Below are 19,288 nucleotides of genomic sequence, written 5' to 3'. Positions count from 1 at the left end.
CAATTGCTGGGCCTGCCTTAATTATAGCTGATGTATTTAAGGGAGCTCTCAAAGGTCAATTCAACATCTCAAAGTACAAAGACCCAAAAATACAGCGTGAGGAAGAAAAGAAAGTCAAGATGGCTTTAAACTAAAATAGGTAGAGCTTTTATAATGTCCTTTAATTGGGCACAATGCCTGTTGGAGGTTAAGCTTCCAACTCCTTCTCCAAACAGAGTTGACAATCCTGTCAAGTTTAAAGTTATCCCATGAGCCTTTGCACTTCTCCCAAGGTCTCTATGAAAGATTTGTTCTGGAGGAGGGTGAGAGAGTCAAAATTCCTCTGTATTTGTATTTGTCCAAATAGTGCTGGCCAGACCCCAGCAAGTGTTCCAATGAACGTGTTCATTCAGAGGACAGGGCATACTTCCAAGGAGATCACAGTTTAATAGATCAGAGGGAGATACGTACCAAAGCAAAGTCTCATGACTTGAATACACAGATGAGGACTAGGGGACTTTTTCTATACCCTGCCCTGAGTTTGTTCCTTACATGCATTAGCAAACAGGATCTTGAGGTATATACATAAAAGAGCCGCTGTAGCTCCTGCTCCACCTTTACTAAACTTAATAATGGCTAAAGGCGATAAAATGTGCATCTGTACTTTTTTACTGGCAGATTAAAAGGTGAATCTCCCTGAACCAATAGACTGGGAAAGTGTCATCAAACCTAATTTGTTTCTATGGTTAAACAACACATATTAATAGGCTAGATGGTTATAACAGGGGAGAAAGAGGACAAAAACATGGTCAGAGAGTTTATCTATGGAACTCATCCACTGGAAGACAAGAACATAAAGCGGGAACTGTAAAGCAGCCTGCAGAGGCAATGAGGACCTGTTGGAACAGGCCTAAACTGCAACAAAGAGCATCCTGCAGCACAACACCACCTCTGTGCACTGTGGGAACAGCCCGGGAGGAGAGAGAGAGAGATTGACAAAACTATACCTTTCTAGCTTTGGACAGAACCACAAACAAGCAAACACAGGCACGGACTAAACCAGCTCTACTGACTTTTTAACCTGCATAAAGAAAAAGAAAAAAACACAGATCTTATCAGCAGAGGATTAGACTGTCGCCATCTGACAATAGCAGAGATAAAAGTATTAGCCGACTATGGCGCTGGTGCACTTTCCTTCACACCTTTAAGAAAATAAAGCTAATACTTCTCAAAATCTTCGTGCCACATCACCCCGTGTGCCAGTTTACAGTATGTGCACCCTGCACAGTACGTTGCAGAAGATCTGGTGACAGGGGGTTAATTTCTTTCCGCGCATTTACAGCAAATTTATATTGAGTCCTACTAATCTGCACAAAAAGTTTACTAGGTTTTATGGGAAAAATTAAAGAAAGCTGGAAATCCCAGAAAGGTGGAAGTGTCTTTGATCTCAGCTGCACTGTGTGTTGCCAACATCCCACACAGACACATTAAAGTCAAATTGTTTTAACTGGAGAAGGAAAACAGGAATGGCTTTTCATCGTCCCTAATACTGGGCTTTCTCCATGGAGAGGCCATGTAAATCCTTATCAATTATGGCAAACTGCAGCATCTGGCTCGCCATTCACCGAACCTCCCACACCTGGTGAGTGAAGAGAGACAGGATTGTACAGTACCTCACATCTGTCATCCTGTTTCTTTGGAAACGGCAAATAAATTGACGCAGCCAGGCTTTATGGCCCGGGAACCTTAATCCACTCCTGAATCCTAACTATGCACAACTGAATAGGCTGCATACTTTACATTTGCAGCGTAGTGACACGATGTTTTCTGAATGGTAAATAAATAAATAAATAAACACTTTTCTTAAATTAGTTTTGCACGAGTCTAAACATGATCAAGTCGTGCTCTTTCTCAGTCTTCAGACACTCTTTGGTCTTGAAAATGTTGAAAAAGCATATGATGCCATAAATAGTTAATACAAAAATAAGCTGTCACCTTACAAAAAGATACACCCACAAAACCTGGCAACCTCAACAAAGCCCATGTTTTTCAGGCAAGTAAAAATAGACTGAACACAAACTAACCTCAATAACACCTGTATGTCATCACTATTGTTAAAGGAATTTAGATATTCTGTCATCACATGCTGAGTGCTGAGTGGAAAGGGCAGCATTGTGAGCAGCTCTTGGAGAGATACGGAGCGCTGTAACCCATGGTCACTACAGTATTTTGGTAGTGTGCAGCAACAAGTACAGGTGCTAACATCATTTGGTTTATCAGACAGTGGATGCTATGTAAACTGTTTTTTGGGTCACTCCACAGAGGGATTGATGCAATGACAGACAGGACAGCATGTTCTGAAAACTAATTGCCAAATTAGTGCTGTTTACATGGAGTTCTTTTAATCTAAGGACATTAATGTTGAACTATTTCTCTCAATGGTCAAACAGTAGTGGAGATAGAAATAAACCCTGTGGCTTTCTAAAAGGCATCCTAAGGCATAACACCATTTAAACATGTTTTCAATGCTCCACTGTGGGAGAACTGCTAAATTGTGTTATCCTGGTTTAGGGAGGAATATTTTTGATTATCTGCCCATTTGTGCAGCTAGTGGGGCAGTAAATTATCTTCTACAATAAAAGAGCCAAGGAGAAAGTCCCCTGGGACAATATGGTTATCAGAGCAAGGGGGTGGGGTGGGGTGTGTGGGGGTAAATGTATATCAAGGCACCAGAGATGCCAAGTGGTAAAGCGGTCCTTCAAATACAATACATGGGCCAAGACACAATCTTCCCACACTACTTTAGTCTGAGCAAAGTCACTGAGACTCTCTCTTAACAGCTTTATAACCGCTATTCACCTCACAGGGGAGCCTGTAGAAACTTTTGGCTCGTGAAACAGCTGAACAACTCTGACAACAGGTGCCCACTCGCACCCCTTAAACCGTACCCTCCAAAACCTGAGACAACTCCTCTTTTTTTAATTATTATTTTATTTAAAGGTAAATTTAAGATGAATGGTGAAAGAGAATGGGAGGCCCTGGTTGGGTAACAGCATGTTTGTACTGTTTTGTGCAACCTTACCTGCATTAGTTTTCCCTCCGCGTAGCCGGCACTTCCTCCCACGAACAGCCCTTCCAGAGTGATGGGCTTCCCCGTCGGTTCGTTCTTCAGCAGTGTCACCTTGATGACCGCTCGGAGGGCCGGCCGCTCGGACTCCAGGCCCGGCTGGCCCAGCACCACCTGCAGGGCCGCCATGAGCAGCCACGGCCAGAGCCCGGCCAGGCGCCGCTGAGGGACGGTCATGGCCTCGGCTGTAGCGGCGGTGCCCGGCCGCACATGGTGGACTTCAAAGCAGGGGCAAAGCACCACGGATAAACAAGAAAAATATCTATGTACGTCCCACTTCTTCTTTCCGCCTCGACGACTAGTGCGAAATAGATACAATCCAAACCTTTAAAGCTGGAGGACTGCCAGCATAACTCAAACTCATAACTCAAACTTCCATTCAGCACCCAAAGTTAATATTCAAACGCTACACGTTATAGAAATGCGTAGGCTATCTCTCAGTGCCCACATGGAGCCAGCCCCCCTTCTTTACAGAAATTGATATCTTTCAAGATAAAAAAAAAAGAAAAAAGAAAAGCTATAGTGAACTTTTTATCCAGTGTCATTAATAAGAGTGGCTGAACATCGCTTGCACAAATGCACCATGAAGACACGTTGTGTTGTGCTGGAGCTTGAAGTGTGCATTGGTTTCCAGCAGCCTGGTCTTCATGAGACAGACAACAAATGTCCTCATTTGTAACGTGTTTGCCTTAGAGTTGAACTGTTGTATCCTCTCCCAGAAGGGCAGATCCTGGCAACAATGTATCGATCTTCATCCGTATCCGAACTACTACTATTATTATTCTCTCTCTCTCTCTCTCTCTTTTTTTTTTTTTTTTTACTACGGTGTATAGCAGTCACTGTGCCTTACAATCACATTTTGCAAGCGAACAGGAGTTGACAAACAGCGTCAGAAGGCAGCACGTCCCGTGGGCCCCACATTTTCTGGATAAATCCACTGAAAAGGCTGGAAAGCGACGACTTGAACTTCAAAGGCTGTGTTACAGGTTGCCGCCGGAAACTTATAAGGCATGTTAACAGATATGCAGTGCCAGGCGGTTGGGTAATATTTTACAACGAGGAGTTGCGAAAAAAATAATCCTTAGAGAAGTTAAATTCAGTACTCCGTGTTATCTTATTATTAACCAAAGCAAATGGACCGTTGCCTTACTTCACATACAACTTGGTAATTATACTGGGTCCGAAACCAAAGCGACTTCTGTAACAGACCCATCAACTTATTCTCAACAGTCGGCACTCATTTAAACATAGGAGTCGCTGCTAAAAAAAAAAAAAAGGAAAGAAAGGAAAGAAAAAAAGAGAAAAAAGGCATTCCCGAGTTCAGTGCCTCCGCTGCACTGTGAGAAATTAGATACCATCCTCCTGAGAACACCGAGGGAAAATGAATCGTTTATCAAAAATCATAAACGAGAACGGAGAAGAAACACTACACAAAGTACGGAATAAAAGTGTTCAAAACTCCTGGTGATTCCCATTTAAAGTTGATAATGTGGAGAGACACAGTGTACAGTTATGACACCGTCCCAAAAGTCTACCTCCCGGACTCTCTTTCGCTCCCCTGGGATCTCATTGACAGTCTCTACCTGCTCACTGTCCTGCTGCCTTCAAGTGCTGTCGGAGATTTCGCTTGTCTAAACAACTCCGGACTCAAACGAGCAAAAAAATACTTGGGAAAATGGGAATTTGTGCCACCCGTTTAACCATGGTGAAAGAGAAGTCATGTAAACCATTAAGTTACATGTGTTTCGTGTTATTAAAATAATCGTGTTGTTAGAAAATGCGAAGCAATGGTTGCAGCTGGCATTCACGCTTCAATTACTTTTTTTTTTTAAATGAACTTTTTACAGGATGTGTTTTGTTTAACAACATGCACAGAAATGTCACAGATGGAGAAAAACAGCTATAGAAATAAAGCATTTGGGGCTTCCGGGTAGCACCTGAAGGCAGCATAGATGCTGAGGGAGGAGCGGACGCACAGTAGCAACGCTGATCAACAACGAGTGAGTGGCTCCCTCTAGTGAACACAATCATACACAACCAGAAGCCACTCTACACAGCTGCAGTGCTGAGTGACAAGACACTGAAAACAAAACCATCCAGCTGCATTATGGGAATTAAATTCTAATTTTAATAACAATACTTGTATACATGTGCATTTAAAACACTTAAATCACAAGTTAAAAAATACTGCACCTACACCTGCTACAAAAAAAAAAAAAAAAAAAAAAAAGATGGTGAAAATACCATCACCTATGGGTCATTACTTAAAAGCAAACAGTCACTAACTGATTTAATAATATCAACATTTTCATCAGATTTAATATTTTCTCCCCCATTAGTTTGTCACAACTTGTTACGACAAACCAGTTATTATCAAAATGTAAGCGAAATGTGCATATTAAATAAAATGGGGAGATACTGAGTTTAAAAATGTATGAATTTACTTTAAATTACAATTCTTTAAAAACCATCACATGTTAGCAAACATGTTAGATAAAATTGTGTAAAAATGTAGATAAATATAAGTAAAGCCTTACAATTTATTTAAAAAATGTACCATGGTACAAGTAATTCTTATACTTAAAACAATAAGTATATCTTTGTATTTTCCAAAGCCACTATATGAATTATACATTCCAGTACTTTAAAGAAAAAAGATTTAAATAAGAACACACTAACACCACAAATATTCATTCAGAGAATAAGGTCTCATTCTAGTGAAACTTCACTTTTACACATGACATCCTCAAGACTCTGTCACATGGCAAATCAACATGTTGATATCTAAAATGAGAAATACAACCAATTGTCAGTGAACCTGCTGCAGTGATGACTTGCAAACATACATTCAAACTAATTTAACTCTGAATGTGCTGCCTAACAGATTAGTAATATCTTACCTACATATTTGGTGTACGTCTTCAGGAGCTGCTGTTCTACGCCTGACTAGGATCAGAGGGAGAGACGCTAACTTTGACCTCTATGACCTCCGTGTGCTTTGCCTCATCACTGATAACCTTTCCAGGGTACAGAGAAAACCACAGCAAATAATGTACATGTCTTCTGCTAAGCTGGTACACATTTTGTAATGGTGTGCATACCATAGAAAAATAAAACTACACTTCATTAATGAATATTTAAAGTTGATTAAATAGCCTTCAGCTGATCTTTCCTGGCAAAGTTTCTTGCCTTCATTAGAAATCAAAGTAAACGTATTCAGAAAATCTCCAGTGGTGAGGCTTACCTCAAATATGTCGTCCTCAGGCATTTGCTCAGGTACTGAAACCACTGATTCCTCCTCCTGTCTAATTGCATCTCTATTGGCATTGCCTGACACTGCCATTATAATGGGTCCAGTACAAGGGTTAGCTTTAATCACACTAGCAGGGCTGTAGGACATCATGGGGTTGGGGATGTTGGAGGGCAGCTCTGCCACAGGGCCTGGCCTCTCTGGGGTCGGAACTTTAACTAGGCAGCTATTGGGTGGAGTCTGCATCACTTCATCAGCAATCTGGAAAACTGTATCCAAGTTGATGTCCCCTCGTTTCACCTCCTGGTTTGCCTTATTCTGTAAGTCCTGGTGTTGGTTCCCATAACACAACACAGTCACAGGATATCCTCCCTAAAGAAAAGTACAGGGTTATAGTATCCATTCTCTTTGATTGATAAAAGTAAAGTATTGACAAAATTCATCGTAACTGATTGCAAGACAGAGTGAATATAATTTACCTACCTGGTAATAACCATGGGGAGGGAATGGCCCTGTCGGAGTCCCACCACCTGCCATGTGTGATGCCACAAGGTTTGGATGGTAGCACTGCCAAACTTCAAGAAGAACACAGAATAATATTTTACATCACAAAATGTTTTTTTGTTTATTAGGAGCCTACATTTTGCATTCATATAAAGTGTTGTGAAAAAAAAAGCTAATGTATGTCATGCTCACCTGGGGATTGGTAGCGAGGCTGATACTGTGCATTTTGTGGTACTGCGGTGAAACTTGGATTTCCATTGTTTGCACGGACCAGTAGGTCCTGCTGAATGTGCACACCATTAGAGCCTGGGGCTCCGCCGCTGTACTGGTGGCTTAAAGGTGCTGGTATCCCTTTGTCAGTAGCAAAGACAGAGGGAGAAACTGCCGTCCCGTAGCCCCTTATCAGGTAACGTGGCGGGACTGGGGTCCCACTGTGTGCTGTCATAGGATCAGCTTTACGTGGACAATAAGGATGAGCTGATTCCTGATGTGGAAGGCAAGGTACTGAATTACCTGCAGAAACAGGAAAAAGTAAGTCATGATAGCATCCTTTTAGACAGTGGTTGATATTTAAAATAGTGTCCTGATACTGACTTACAAGAAGAAAAAGTTTATGAACTCTTTGGAATCACCTGTTTTTCTGCATTAAGGTGATCTGACCTTTATTCTCGGTTAACACAATGTAATTAGGCCAATATCAATTTCAAACAATTATCTATTGTGTCATTATTGACACACCCATTAAATGTTCACAATGTGGGTGCTGTGCCGTGCGCCAAAAGTAACTGAACCCTTGAGTGTAATCACCAGGCAAACACTCTCTGGCACAACAACCCTCAAACAAGAGCTTCCACCAGCTCCTGGTCAAACCTGCGCAATATCCATGAATCTGAGCTGTCCCGGCCCAGAAGCAGCAAAGCAACAACTCATGATTCTCCCTCCTCTTTACTAAACCTTTGGGATAATGTTTTCATGTTGTTATGCAAGTCCCATTATCCACCATACACAGCAACATAGTTTTGTGTGGTGCTTTTGGGGTGATCTAGATACTTTCTTGAATACTTTTTCCATCCTACTCTGTGAATTTTAAAAGGCATTTTCAATATGGACAAAAATAAGACAACAGTTTGTGACATTCCTTAAAATAGATGAATTTGTTCATTGTTCATGGTAACCTGGATGAAGCACTGACAATCTTGTAGGCCTAAATTCTACACTAAAAGTCCATTTACAGTTTTCTTGCCAATTTAAAACTGCAATTATATGCTGGAAAAAGATAGCTCTTTGATGATTTAAATGTCCAATTTGTGGGTCACTAGCAGTCCTGAATAAATTGTTAAATTTTATAGTAATATTTCCTATCCCACAATAATAACAAATCATGCAGTGGTACTTGCCCCGTTTCAGACATGTGCCATCACCACCTCCACTGTGTCTCATGTATCGACTTGGGGGTCGGCAGTTCACATTCAGACCAGCTTGCATCTTGGCTTTGTTGTCGACAGTGAGTCTCCTCAGGCTCGCGACAAGTTCGGGGTGGTTCCGCTGGAAGTTTGGGTTGTAAAAATGATGATAGGTCCCATTGTCTCCTCCGCTGCCACTGTTTCGTTCTTTAACATTAATATCGGCCTTCCTGAAGCCGTACAGGTTGAGCTGACGGACAAAGCTGGAGAAGTTGTGTGTTTTGAAGCCGTCTGCGTTGTCCTGGGTGGCGTTGGAGGGAGACAGGATCTGGGCCTCGAAGAGCTGTTGATCGATGATGACAACCTGGCCCAGGCTGTCCCAGTGGATTGCTTTATTGGCCGGGTTGTTCACCAAACGCCAAAGTTTGGCAGGGAAGTTGTTGGGATTGATGCTATCAGGGAGAGAATCGTCACCGACATCCATCATCATTTTTTATCTGTAGAAATGGAAACAGAGTTGGTGAACAAGAGCTGAATCACCTCACCTTAAAATAGCATGCAAACTATCACCTTGCACCTGCACTTCAGCACCCTGCACACGGACCTGACACTTTTGCACGAGCTTTGCTCTTTTTTTTCCTTTTAACTTTAGTACTTTTAATACTTTCCAGAAGTATTTGGTTATTCCTCTCTCAAGCTGTCCTTTTATTTGTTTATTTAACTAACCAATCAATCAATCAATCAATCAATCAATCAATCAATCAATCAATCAGCCAGCCGTTAACTAGTTAGCTGGCTAATCCACCGGAACACATTTGCTACAAGTTACATAAATATGTTGTAGTTTAGCATAACATTGCACACTTTGATAGTTAAAATATATATATTTTTAAATTAGGTAATATACTGTCATAAGGAAGCTGCCTCGACATTACCGGAATTGACTTGTAAAAAATATAACTCAGTAAATTCCTACCTGAACTAAAAGTCACAGAAAATGCTAATTTTAACGTTCGTGATTGTCAGCATTAGCTAACGTTATAGCAATAACTTACGCCACCGACAGCTCTGCAGTTAGAAATATTTTTTAGCACAGTAAAGGTGGTTTAGGTTAGATATGCTCTGACGTTGCCTTCCTTCCTTTTTGGGCGGTAAGATTTTACCAAAACTAAAATTAATAAATAAATAAAAAACAAAGACAATCTTACCTGGATAGCCACAGAAGACCAAAAGCTTGTCCTGTTCTCTTAGAACCGTTGGAAGTTCCCGAACCGTTGAAAAACTGTTTGAGTCCAACGTTTAATTCGGAGCCAACGGTCACGAACGTCCAACAGAGTTCAGCTATCAACTGTTTTATGTTCTAATGCAGGTTTGTCTGTCCACTCAAACGGCACAGACTGGTGGAGGGGAAAGTGTTTATAAATACTTATCTGCTTTTGGTTGCCTAAGTAGAAAAGTGCAGTGACTTTCTGCAATTCACAGGTGCAGATAAAAAAAAAAATTGTGTTGTGTGTGAAGGCTAGGCTGTGACATGCAAAAGTTTGGGCTGCCCTGGTCATAATTTCTGTTAATGTTAACAGAAGATGAAATAAATGATCTCCCAAAGGCATAAAGTGATAGATGACAAATTCCCTTTACATTTGAAACAATAGAATTTTTCCCAATTTTTCAAAATGACAGAAAAGGAAAAGGGCCCACAGCAAAGGTTTGGCCATCCTGCATAGTAGCACCCCCTTTCTATCACAGAAATAGCTGGCTGAGTCTGATACCTTGGTCAAAGTTATCTGAGAGCCTGGGTTTCCCATTCTTTTGCAGGGTGCTGCTTTGTTTCCCTTTTTCACTCTAAAGTTGTAGAAAACAAATACACTGATATTGCTTAAAATATTGCAAAGGGTGTTTGATGTTTAACTTGCCTTTTGGAGATCATTTAATCTTCCACTTGTTCACATTCATCAGACCTTTGCATGCCACTGTAGCCCATGCAAATGTATACCATCAACAGACAAATAAATGCATTTGAATGACATTGCTGAGTTCTAAATAACATAACAAAAGGGATTGAACAAAGGTTTGTAAAAGGTGAAATTAAAAATGTACTTTAATGCCAGTTTGGTTGAAATTATATTTGTATACTTTTATTAAAGAAATTAAGTAAAAGCAAATAAATGAAATTAATGAATGAATGGATTAATCTATACAAGCCAGCTCCATCAAATAAATACTGAAAATAAACCACAACAAAATTCAATGAAATTAAAACATTTTTTATGAGACTGCTCATAATCAAATGGTAGTGGATTAGTAAACACCCTAAATAAAATTTAATTTTAGTGAAGAGTAGGATACAATGTGTGATCCAGAGAGAACTTTTTTTTTTTAGGCAAAAAAAAAATGTGCGTGAATAAAAATGTTGTGTGGATGAAGAAGACCAAGTATACAAGTAGCTAACTGTGCAAAACATAGATATAGAAACGTTTCTATATCTATGGTGCAAAACAGTTCAAGCCTAATATAAGCACAATCACAATCCCTGTAACTGAGCTCATTGCTGCATGATGATTTTTACCCAGGCGCTCCACGCGGACACCTCCGAGTTTCTCCTGAAGGTCCTCACGGGTGACGTAATCACCAGCGACGGGAAAACACATTCAAAACATTGACGCGCTTGGTTGTTTTCTATTTCTCTCGTGTTTAGTCGCCTTTTTCCCTCTAGCATGGCTTTGGAAACCGTCCCCAAAGACTTGCGACATCTGCGAGCGTGTCTCCTGTGCTCACTGGTGAAGGTAAATTGTGAACAACTGCGAGAAAGAAACCACCGAGCTAGCTTCTGTGCTAACATGTAGCCGCTCTCTGTGCAGCGTTATAATGTGTCTCACACAAGAAGTGAATAGTTTACGTGATGATTTCATGATTACCGTACATTTGTTTCCTGGTGTCATTTATGTACTTTTAGTATTGTGCTTTTGTTAATTGCCCTGAGCTCGTGTAGCATCACCCGCTCACTCACCTCCTTGTGTTTCTCAGACCATTGACCAGTTTGAATATGACGGCTGTGACAACTGTGAGTCCTTCCTCCAGATGAAGGGGAACAGAGAGATGGTTTATGAATGTACAAGTTCTTCATTTGACGGGTAAGTATTGACAGATTATTCCCAAACTTTCAAATGTAGTGTTTCCTTTTTGTTCATCGTTACTATCCGTGTGTCCACAGGGTGATCGCCATGATGAGCCCGGAGGACAGCTGGGTAGCTAAATGGCAGAGGATAGGTGAGGATGTGCTCGAGGCAGCATTAATCGATTTCTGATCACTAGGAGGTCGAGGCACCCCCACCCAGATGTTCTTTGCACAAACAGCTGCTGACTGTTGCTGGTAATTGGGGTGGTGAAGTAAAGAAAAATGTGTCCTTAAGATGAAAACAAACTGTGTCAACAGAGGCAAGAAAAATCAAAGTTGTTATCAGTAAATATTGAAATAGCAGCGCAGCTTTAAAGTCACCTTAACCCAATGATGTGGAGAACAATCTTAATTTAATCATGCCCGGTTCAAACACTGGTTTTTAAGAATTGTCTCAAGTCACTTTAAAGCAGAAGTGAGTGATATATTTGTGTTAATATAAGTCTTAAATAGTTATATCTTCCGACAGCAATCACTTACATAGAGTGTTTGGACTGAAACACGAGTCTCTCAGTCCCTCTGCTCTGCTCTGAGCCGAAGAGAAAACATTTATCGTATCCTACAGTTTTTATCCAATGAGGAGAGAGAACGGCATGCAGGGCTGTGTGTGCAGCCAAGGAACGCCGTGAATGTGGTGACGTAGCGACGAGGACTGTTATGGTGCGTTCAAGGAAACTCGTATTTTTCCGACCGTGAAGTGGTACCAGTTCGATCTGGTACGAGTTCACCGGTCGGAAGTTACGAGTGGCCGTTATAGTGACTTTCACCGGTAAAACAGGTCGGAAAAACACGAGTGGGTTGCCTGAAACGCTACAAAGTCGTAAGTTGTGACTTGAAGCTGTAATTTACGATTTCAAAATCCTGCCTGGAACGCAGCATTAGCGAAAACGACCGGACCACTCACTTCTGCTTTAAGATGAAAACAAACTGTGTCAACAGAGGCAAGAAAAATCAAAGTTGTTATCAGTAAATATTGAAATAGCAGCGCAGCTTTAAAGTCACCTTAACCCAATGATGTGGAGAACAATCTTAATTTAATCATGCCCGGTTCAAACACTGGTTTTTAAGAATTGTCTCAAGTCACTTTAAGTTTCAATCATCATGCAAGTTTTAACGGTTTTGTTTATTTTTCGCTCCGTCCTACAGGCACTTTCAAGCCAGGTGTATACGCAGTGTCAGTGACGGGCAGACTACCACCAGGTATGTGATTCAAAAATATTGCAAGCCCTACACACACTTAAAAAATGAATGTCTGGCTGTTCTTTTGTTGTGTACTTTGCTAATTTGTTGTTTCCCCTTTCTGAAGGTGTGGTGAGAGAGTTGAAAAGCAGAGGAGTGATTTACAAGTCCAGAGATACAGCAGTGAAGACTTAAACCCAACTGCCTCCAGTTCACATCGTCTGTTTAGCCACACTTCATACTGCAGCACCAACCCCCGGAAGAAGTTACATCTGTGGGACTGTTCCATTGTTGTGTTTTCTTTTTCTTAATTATTGTTATTGATAATTAGAAATATTAGCATGGGTGATTACTGCTGAGAAAGGTGGATATTTTGTATTTTCTGTCTTTGAGTTATTAAGAAATAAAAATGTTTTATATGAAATTGGGATTTTGTCATAATGACATCACTCTTTTTTTGATTCCCATCCTTCTGCAACGAGTGACATTTACTCATTCGATAAACATACGTATTCAGAGTCGACCATGCACCGTCCAGTAAGGCAGATATGTTTAGGGTGACGCTGTCCTAAAGCTGGTACTGTACCTTGGTAATTCCCCTGTAGAAAAACAACTCCCATACCGGTAATTCCTTGAATGAACTGTAGAGATCACAAAAACTGGAGAAACCCCATAAATCGATGATTCATTTGATTAAACTGGTGTGTTGAGACAGATAGTTCCTCTTTGCCTTGAAGAATAACATACTCAACAGGATGAGGCAGACTGCAGGATGACGCAGCATTCAGTCACTGGGTGACCACAGTCACACTGGAGAGGAAAATGGTTGAGTTATATTAATTCACTGTTGATTATTTAGAAAGCTATATAATATAACTGACAAAGAGAGATTAAGTCAGGAGACTAGCGCTGATCAAAACTAAATTATTTGGTATTTAAATCCAAAAATATAATATCACTGATGTGGGTTTTGTCGGTTCTGCAGAAACAGGTGCATTACAACATACATACAGCATTGACTCAGCCATACTAGTGTCAGTCCAGTGAAATTGTTGCCTGTGATTTTCAGTTGAACATATGCCAATGAAACATTCCTGTACTTACTCATCTTGACCACAAGATGGTACTTTTTACTGAGCATTTCCCAACACACAGAACCACTCTCTGCCAGTAGGGGGAACTAGAAGCTAAACCTTCAGTGGAGTTAAAACATCCTCACTCACTGAGGGTCAGAGTGAGTCCATTTAAAAATTTAATTTCAGCTGCAGTAGCGGTAGCTCTGGCTACTGTTTCATTGTACAATAGCCTGTACAGAATAACAGGCTCACAGGTTATAGCCATCCTGTGCTGCTGTGTATTATTAGGTCTGCTGTTGGATTGTATTACCGTATAGGAGGAACATTTTATCGCCAGAGGGGCCAGAGCCAGGCATCATCTGATTTCACTGTAATCTGATGGAGTGGGGTAATGAACACAGAGGACTCTTTAATTGTCTGCAAGTGAGCACAGCCAGCTCGTACTGTTGTCATATCAGATGCTGTTAGTGGATATTTCATTGCACAGGCAGATATTTTGTTGCAAAGGCAAAGCTAGTGAAACCACTCTGAAGAGAGTGAGAGAGAGAAAAAAGAAATAGCTCAGATTATGGTTTAGTGAGGTGGAGCAGATGGCTTCATCTAAGATCATCTATCATGCAACAGGTCACAACTCACTGCTCATAATAATAATTTCTTATCAATAATGCCTGCCTAAAGAAGTATGCAAACATACACAAACTATATCATAAATGAAACTACAACTCAAGAAAAAAACAAGACTGTAAATACAACAGATAAACCTTACACTGCCTGCACTGACGACTTTACTGCAACATGAGTAGATTGTATCATATGGTGATTATGATCGTGTGGATTGGTCTTGGCCCTTTTGTGGGCCATGACATGGTTGCTGGGTTTCCATCACGGTCACATAGGATGACTTCACATAGTATTTTTATATACAGCCTTTATTTTCAGCTATTGGTTACAACAGTGCGTGCAGGACAACAGATATAGAGGTTTTGTTTTCCTGTCTCTTCATCCTTTCAGTTCACTCCTAACAGTGAAAAACTCTACTGAAGGACAGGACAGTGGTGTGAGGAAGTATTTAGAGGTATATTATATTATATTATGAGCTGGTGAGCTGGAGCTGGTTAGACTTCAGGTGAGAAGGGGGGTACCTCCTGGACAGGTTGCCAGTCTATTGCAGGGCTAACATATTCAGACAGACAACCATTTACACCCCCATTCTACTGTACTGTATGGGCAATTTAGAGTCACCAATTAACCTAACCTGCATGACTTTGGTTTGTGGGAGGCAGCCGGAGTACCCGGAGAGAACCCACGCATGCACAGGGAGAAGGTTCGAACCCAGAACCCTCCGCTGCACCATATTATATTATATTATATTATATTGTATTGTATTGTATTGTATTATATTATATTATAATTCACTGTGGATAATTTAGCGAAAGCTGTGAAGCTATAGTGCAGATAACTGACAAAGAGAGATTAAGGCGGGAGACTAGTCTAGCACTGATCAAAACTAAATAATTTTGTTTTTAAATCCAAAAAGGTTTTGTAATATCACTGTTGTGGGTTTTGTGGCAGTTCTGTAGAAACAGGTGCATTATCACATATACAGCATTGATACGTAATTACTTCGTCAAAACTGAAAGACACTTTAACTGAAAGTAATGCAAAAGTTATTTGAACTTTTAGGGGATTTTCTCAGTTTGCTGCCACAATGAGGTCAAAGTTCAGAGAATCCGTTTTTTTTTTTGTTTTTTTAGCACTTGTATTTAGTCCTTTATTTTTTTTCTACATTCATCATATTGATTTATTTGTTGTTTCATTTTGCTGACTGCTGTCATGTAAAGGACATGATGACCACAGTGGAAATATGCTGATGACTTTGTGGTTTCCCCAACAATATATAGACATTATTGTGTGATATATGTTTCCATTGTGAACACTGTGGGCTGTGCAGTGACAATGGAAATGACAATGTTGTTAAAATGAATAGTTTTATAGCTAATTTCATTTGTGAAATTGCTCTCAGAGCACATGAACAATCTTCAATGGGGTTTTGGAAATATATGAATGAAGTTTCTTTATTGATATAATAAAGTCCTGAGACTGAAACATGGTTCTGAATCTGGTTCTCACTGTGTTTGTAAGATGTGCAGCTCCGCTACCAGATGCATTGAGAGTTTAAAGTATGAGTAGCTGGTTGTCCCTGGAAGGGTATCTATGTATGTATGCCCTGTACATACGGCAAAGTATATCTCCCTCTGTCTGAAAAGAAGCCGTGAGTGAGTTTTTTTTTTTTTACATAATCTTACATAAATCTACAGTGAATTTTGAACATACAAATGATCCTTAGCTCAATCAAACAAATAGACACAGCAACCATTCACATTTTAAACTGATCATCATGATCTTATGCCGCCTGCAGGCCAACTATCTCCTAAATACAGAGCCCAGACCTACACTTTCATTTTGAAATTATTATATCATTATATTATCCACTTTATTTCAAATCCACAGAATGTGAAATATTTCTCATTTGTTCCACCAGAAATGGGGCAGAGATGTTTTGAACAGTGGATGTGTGGAGGATGGAGACAGTTGATAATCAAATAAACCACAAGTGTCTTTGTCTCCATGTGGGTTTGTAACAGTGCAGAGCTGGGTGCATGTTTAGATGAGACCAACATCCTTTAGCAGTTCAGCTCCGCCTCTTTCATGCTATGTAACCTTAAACAATTCCATACTAAACCTGAAGCTTATATCACTTTTTTCCATGTCACCTGAAGCTTTGGGGCCCTAGTTTGGTCTCTTCAGAAGAAGCTGAAGTCATTTCACGAGAGCTGCAAAACTAAAAACAAAACCGAGAACTGGTGCTGCAAGACACCACAACCACAGGCGTAGTCAGGAAGGCTTTCAGCTCCGCCCATGCACTTCTCATCTACACATCAAGTGTTCGTCGCCCTTCATTTTCACATGCACAGAGCTCATCTATTGCGGCCCTCATTGGCGCGCGCGATTGCACTATTGCTTTTGACCTTATTTGGATATGTCAGGGCTTTAAGCCGGAGGGAAAGCATCAGATCACAAACTAAGGTGTTGATTTGCCTTTTGACCCCCGGTTAAAAAAGAAAAGCAAGCGGTTTCTTCACTTCAGTCTTGAAACGTCTCTGTCTGGCGGGGGATAGAGCGCAGAAAGAGAAGTAAAGTGTCTTTAAATGGACATTACCCACACACAGGCCTCACACACTCAAACTGATGTGTTTCATAAGGCTGACAAAACTTCCTCTCTCTGACAGTCCAGGATGCAGCAACAGAACTGAGAGCAGCTCGTCATATTTAAGGATTTCAATTCCTTTTAAACAGGGGGGCATCCTCCACAGTGTGGGCATGTGCAGATGGATGTGTGTGTAACATGTGGTGCTCAGAAGATCCTTTATTTCAGTACCAGTGCAATGATGTAAAAAAAAAAAAAAGAAAGAAAGAAAGAAAGAAAGAAAGAACTTCATTAAGTAAGAGTGCTGCATTCACATACTCCCTGAGTGTATAAAGTATTATCAGCTAAATCTACTGAAGCAAATAAAAGCACTTATTCTGCATATTCTGATACTATAGCTATATACTGTGGTGATATTAGATTAATACTGAGGCATCAGTGTGCAAACAGCATTAGATTGTTGTAGCTGCTTGAGAAGCTGCTTTAATCACTTTATCTTGTGACCGCTTCACAGGGTCGCAGCAGGAGTCTGAGGGTCATGAGATGATTAATTTGGGAGGAAATAAACTTTTGACAATATTTGTGCCTCAAGAATTTTTAATCGGAGCCATCCTCTTCAAGTTTATTCATGTAGAGAGGCTGAGAGAAGCAGGTAAATGTGCTGATGTTGGGCTTTGTCTGAAGAGCATGATCATGACTATTATTTTGAAAGAAAACGTTTTTTTTATTTTATTGATTTAATTATATTTCTAGTGATTTACCTCACTAAAGTTTTGCACAGTTTATAGGTGTGTTTCATTTCTCCTTCTATGCTGACTTGCTTCCTGTGGCCTCATACTTTGATAATCTGATAACGTGATGAATCAGACTCAGAGCGTGTGCCGATGAAACAGTGAGATTCAACGTGTGGTGTGTGAACGAGAGCACGGTGGAAGTGGCACAGAGGTGTAGAGGAAACAGGACCAAGGGGCCCAAACCAGACACAGGTTGACATTAATGGGGTCATGAACCAAAACAGATTTCATCTAAAAATGTAACCGTGTGTTGTATATTTAAGAGCTTATTAATGTCAGATGTAAACGAATGAAGCTAGGAGAAATAATGAAGCATAAGAAACAAGTACCTGAGAAGTGAACTTAAGCACAGCGCTTAAAGTAAATCTACTTTTCACCGGTGCTCTGCAGAAACCGGTTTAGAGCAGCTCAGGCCTCCGTGTGGAGCTCGTATAGGCCTGGGGATGATCTAAAAGCTTCTGGGTGGCTCGGTGGTGTCGACACCCGGCTGTGGCCTTAGGAGGAGCTTGGAGAGACACAAGGCAGGGAGGGGAAATGGCTGCCAGCCCAGATAAGGTCTATCACAAGAGGCAGCGCAGGCCCACGGCTTCAGCGCTCTCTCTTCTTCTTCACACGGGGAGTTTGGATCACTTCCTCACTGGCACGTGCACCGATGACTGAATGCTACGAGGGGTCATTTGGCCGGTTGGAGGCTGGTGCGCTCTCTCCCCTCACAGGGTTAGGGATTAGCAAAATGCAGGGCAGGGGTCAGGAGATTGGAGGGTTAAAGGCTAAAATGATGTGTGGCTGTTAAAGACACCATATGCTGGATCTTTTCAACACGTTTTCATCCAAATAGACATGTTTTATTTGTAACTGGAGCATCAAATGGGCCTCCGTGGTGTCAAAGCACACACGCAAACACACATGCCCTCACAGGTATTGATGTCAGAATGACGTGCACTCCTTTTCTCCCAGCAGGAGCAGATGTCGTGGGAATGCAGATGTAGTCCACAAAACCATGTCACATTATTCTATACACACACACACACCCATGTTGTAAACAGTTCCTGGTGGGAAAGTGTGTACACATGTGAGAACTAGGTACAGTCACTCAACTGTCTTTGTACTTTACTATCCATTTAAACATCCAGCCCACAAAACTTCCCAGGGAAATGTTCTGCTGTTTTACCCCTCTACCTGAAAGCCGCTGCATTTACTAGTAACTTCTCAGCATGAAGGGAAAAAAACAAAACAACACATTGCCTTTTTTTGCCTGTGTTCTCTGAGAAAACTGTGTCAAGGGTCGTTAGCAGTTCCATCAAAGAGACAGAGAGAGAGAGACAGATTTCCCCGCTAAAATGTCTGACAGGGTTTTCAATTCAATTAACTCTTAAATGACTTGATCAAGTATTTCACAAAACAAATCAATACAGTAGCTTCAGTCCAAAGTTCAAAATGTTTCCAGGGGCCGTCACCTAAACTGGAAACCACTGGACTAAACTAACTATTGTAACTTATAATAATAAATAAGTCGCAGGGACTTTTACTTTAAGTTTCAGTGCATTTTGCCTTTGGTATTTTTTTTATTTTTTTTTTTTTTTACTGAAGTAG

The 19,288-nt window shown here is 40.7% G+C and overlaps 2 protein-coding genes across 3 annotated transcripts in view; one reads left to right on the top strand and one right to left on the bottom strand.

Annotated features, from left to right (window-relative positions):
• rnf43 (ring finger protein 43) overlaps nucleotides 1-4,640 on the bottom strand; it is a 76,544-nt gene extending 71,904 nt beyond the window's left edge. For both annotated transcript variants that reach the window (XM_083986039.1, XM_083986040.1), the window contains exon 1: nucleotides 3,062-4,640. In XM_083986039.1, coding sequence (XP_083842165.1) covers nucleotides 3,062-3,283 — 222 coding nt within the window. In that variant the 5' untranslated portion in view covers nucleotides 3,284-4,640. The remainder of the gene's footprint in view (nucleotides 1-3,061) is intronic.
• A 6,239-nt stretch (nucleotides 4,641-10,879) lies between these two features.
• On the top strand, nucleotides 10,880-13,030 carry supt4h1 (SPT4 homolog, DSIF elongation factor subunit). The gene is made up of 5 exons (XM_083986594.1): nucleotides 10,880-11,046; nucleotides 11,288-11,394; nucleotides 11,475-11,530; nucleotides 12,585-12,638; nucleotides 12,745-13,030. The coding sequence occupies exons 1-5, from the start codon at nucleotides 10,978-10,980 to the stop codon at nucleotides 12,810-12,812; spliced, it is 354 nt and encodes a 117-aa protein (XP_083842720.1). The 5' UTR covers nucleotides 10,880-10,977; the 3' UTR covers nucleotides 12,813-13,030.
• The last annotated feature ends 6,258 nt before the right edge of the window (nucleotides 13,031-19,288 follow it).

This window comes from Trachurus trachurus, assembly GCF_905171665.1.
Source record: "Trachurus trachurus genome assembly, chromosome: 14".
Classification (NCBI taxonomy): domain Eukaryota; kingdom Metazoa; phylum Chordata; class Actinopteri; order Carangiformes; family Carangidae; genus Trachurus; species Trachurus trachurus.
The sequence above is the reverse complement of the archived record's forward strand: the minus strand, read 5'-3'. Positions and strand labels throughout refer to the sequence as shown.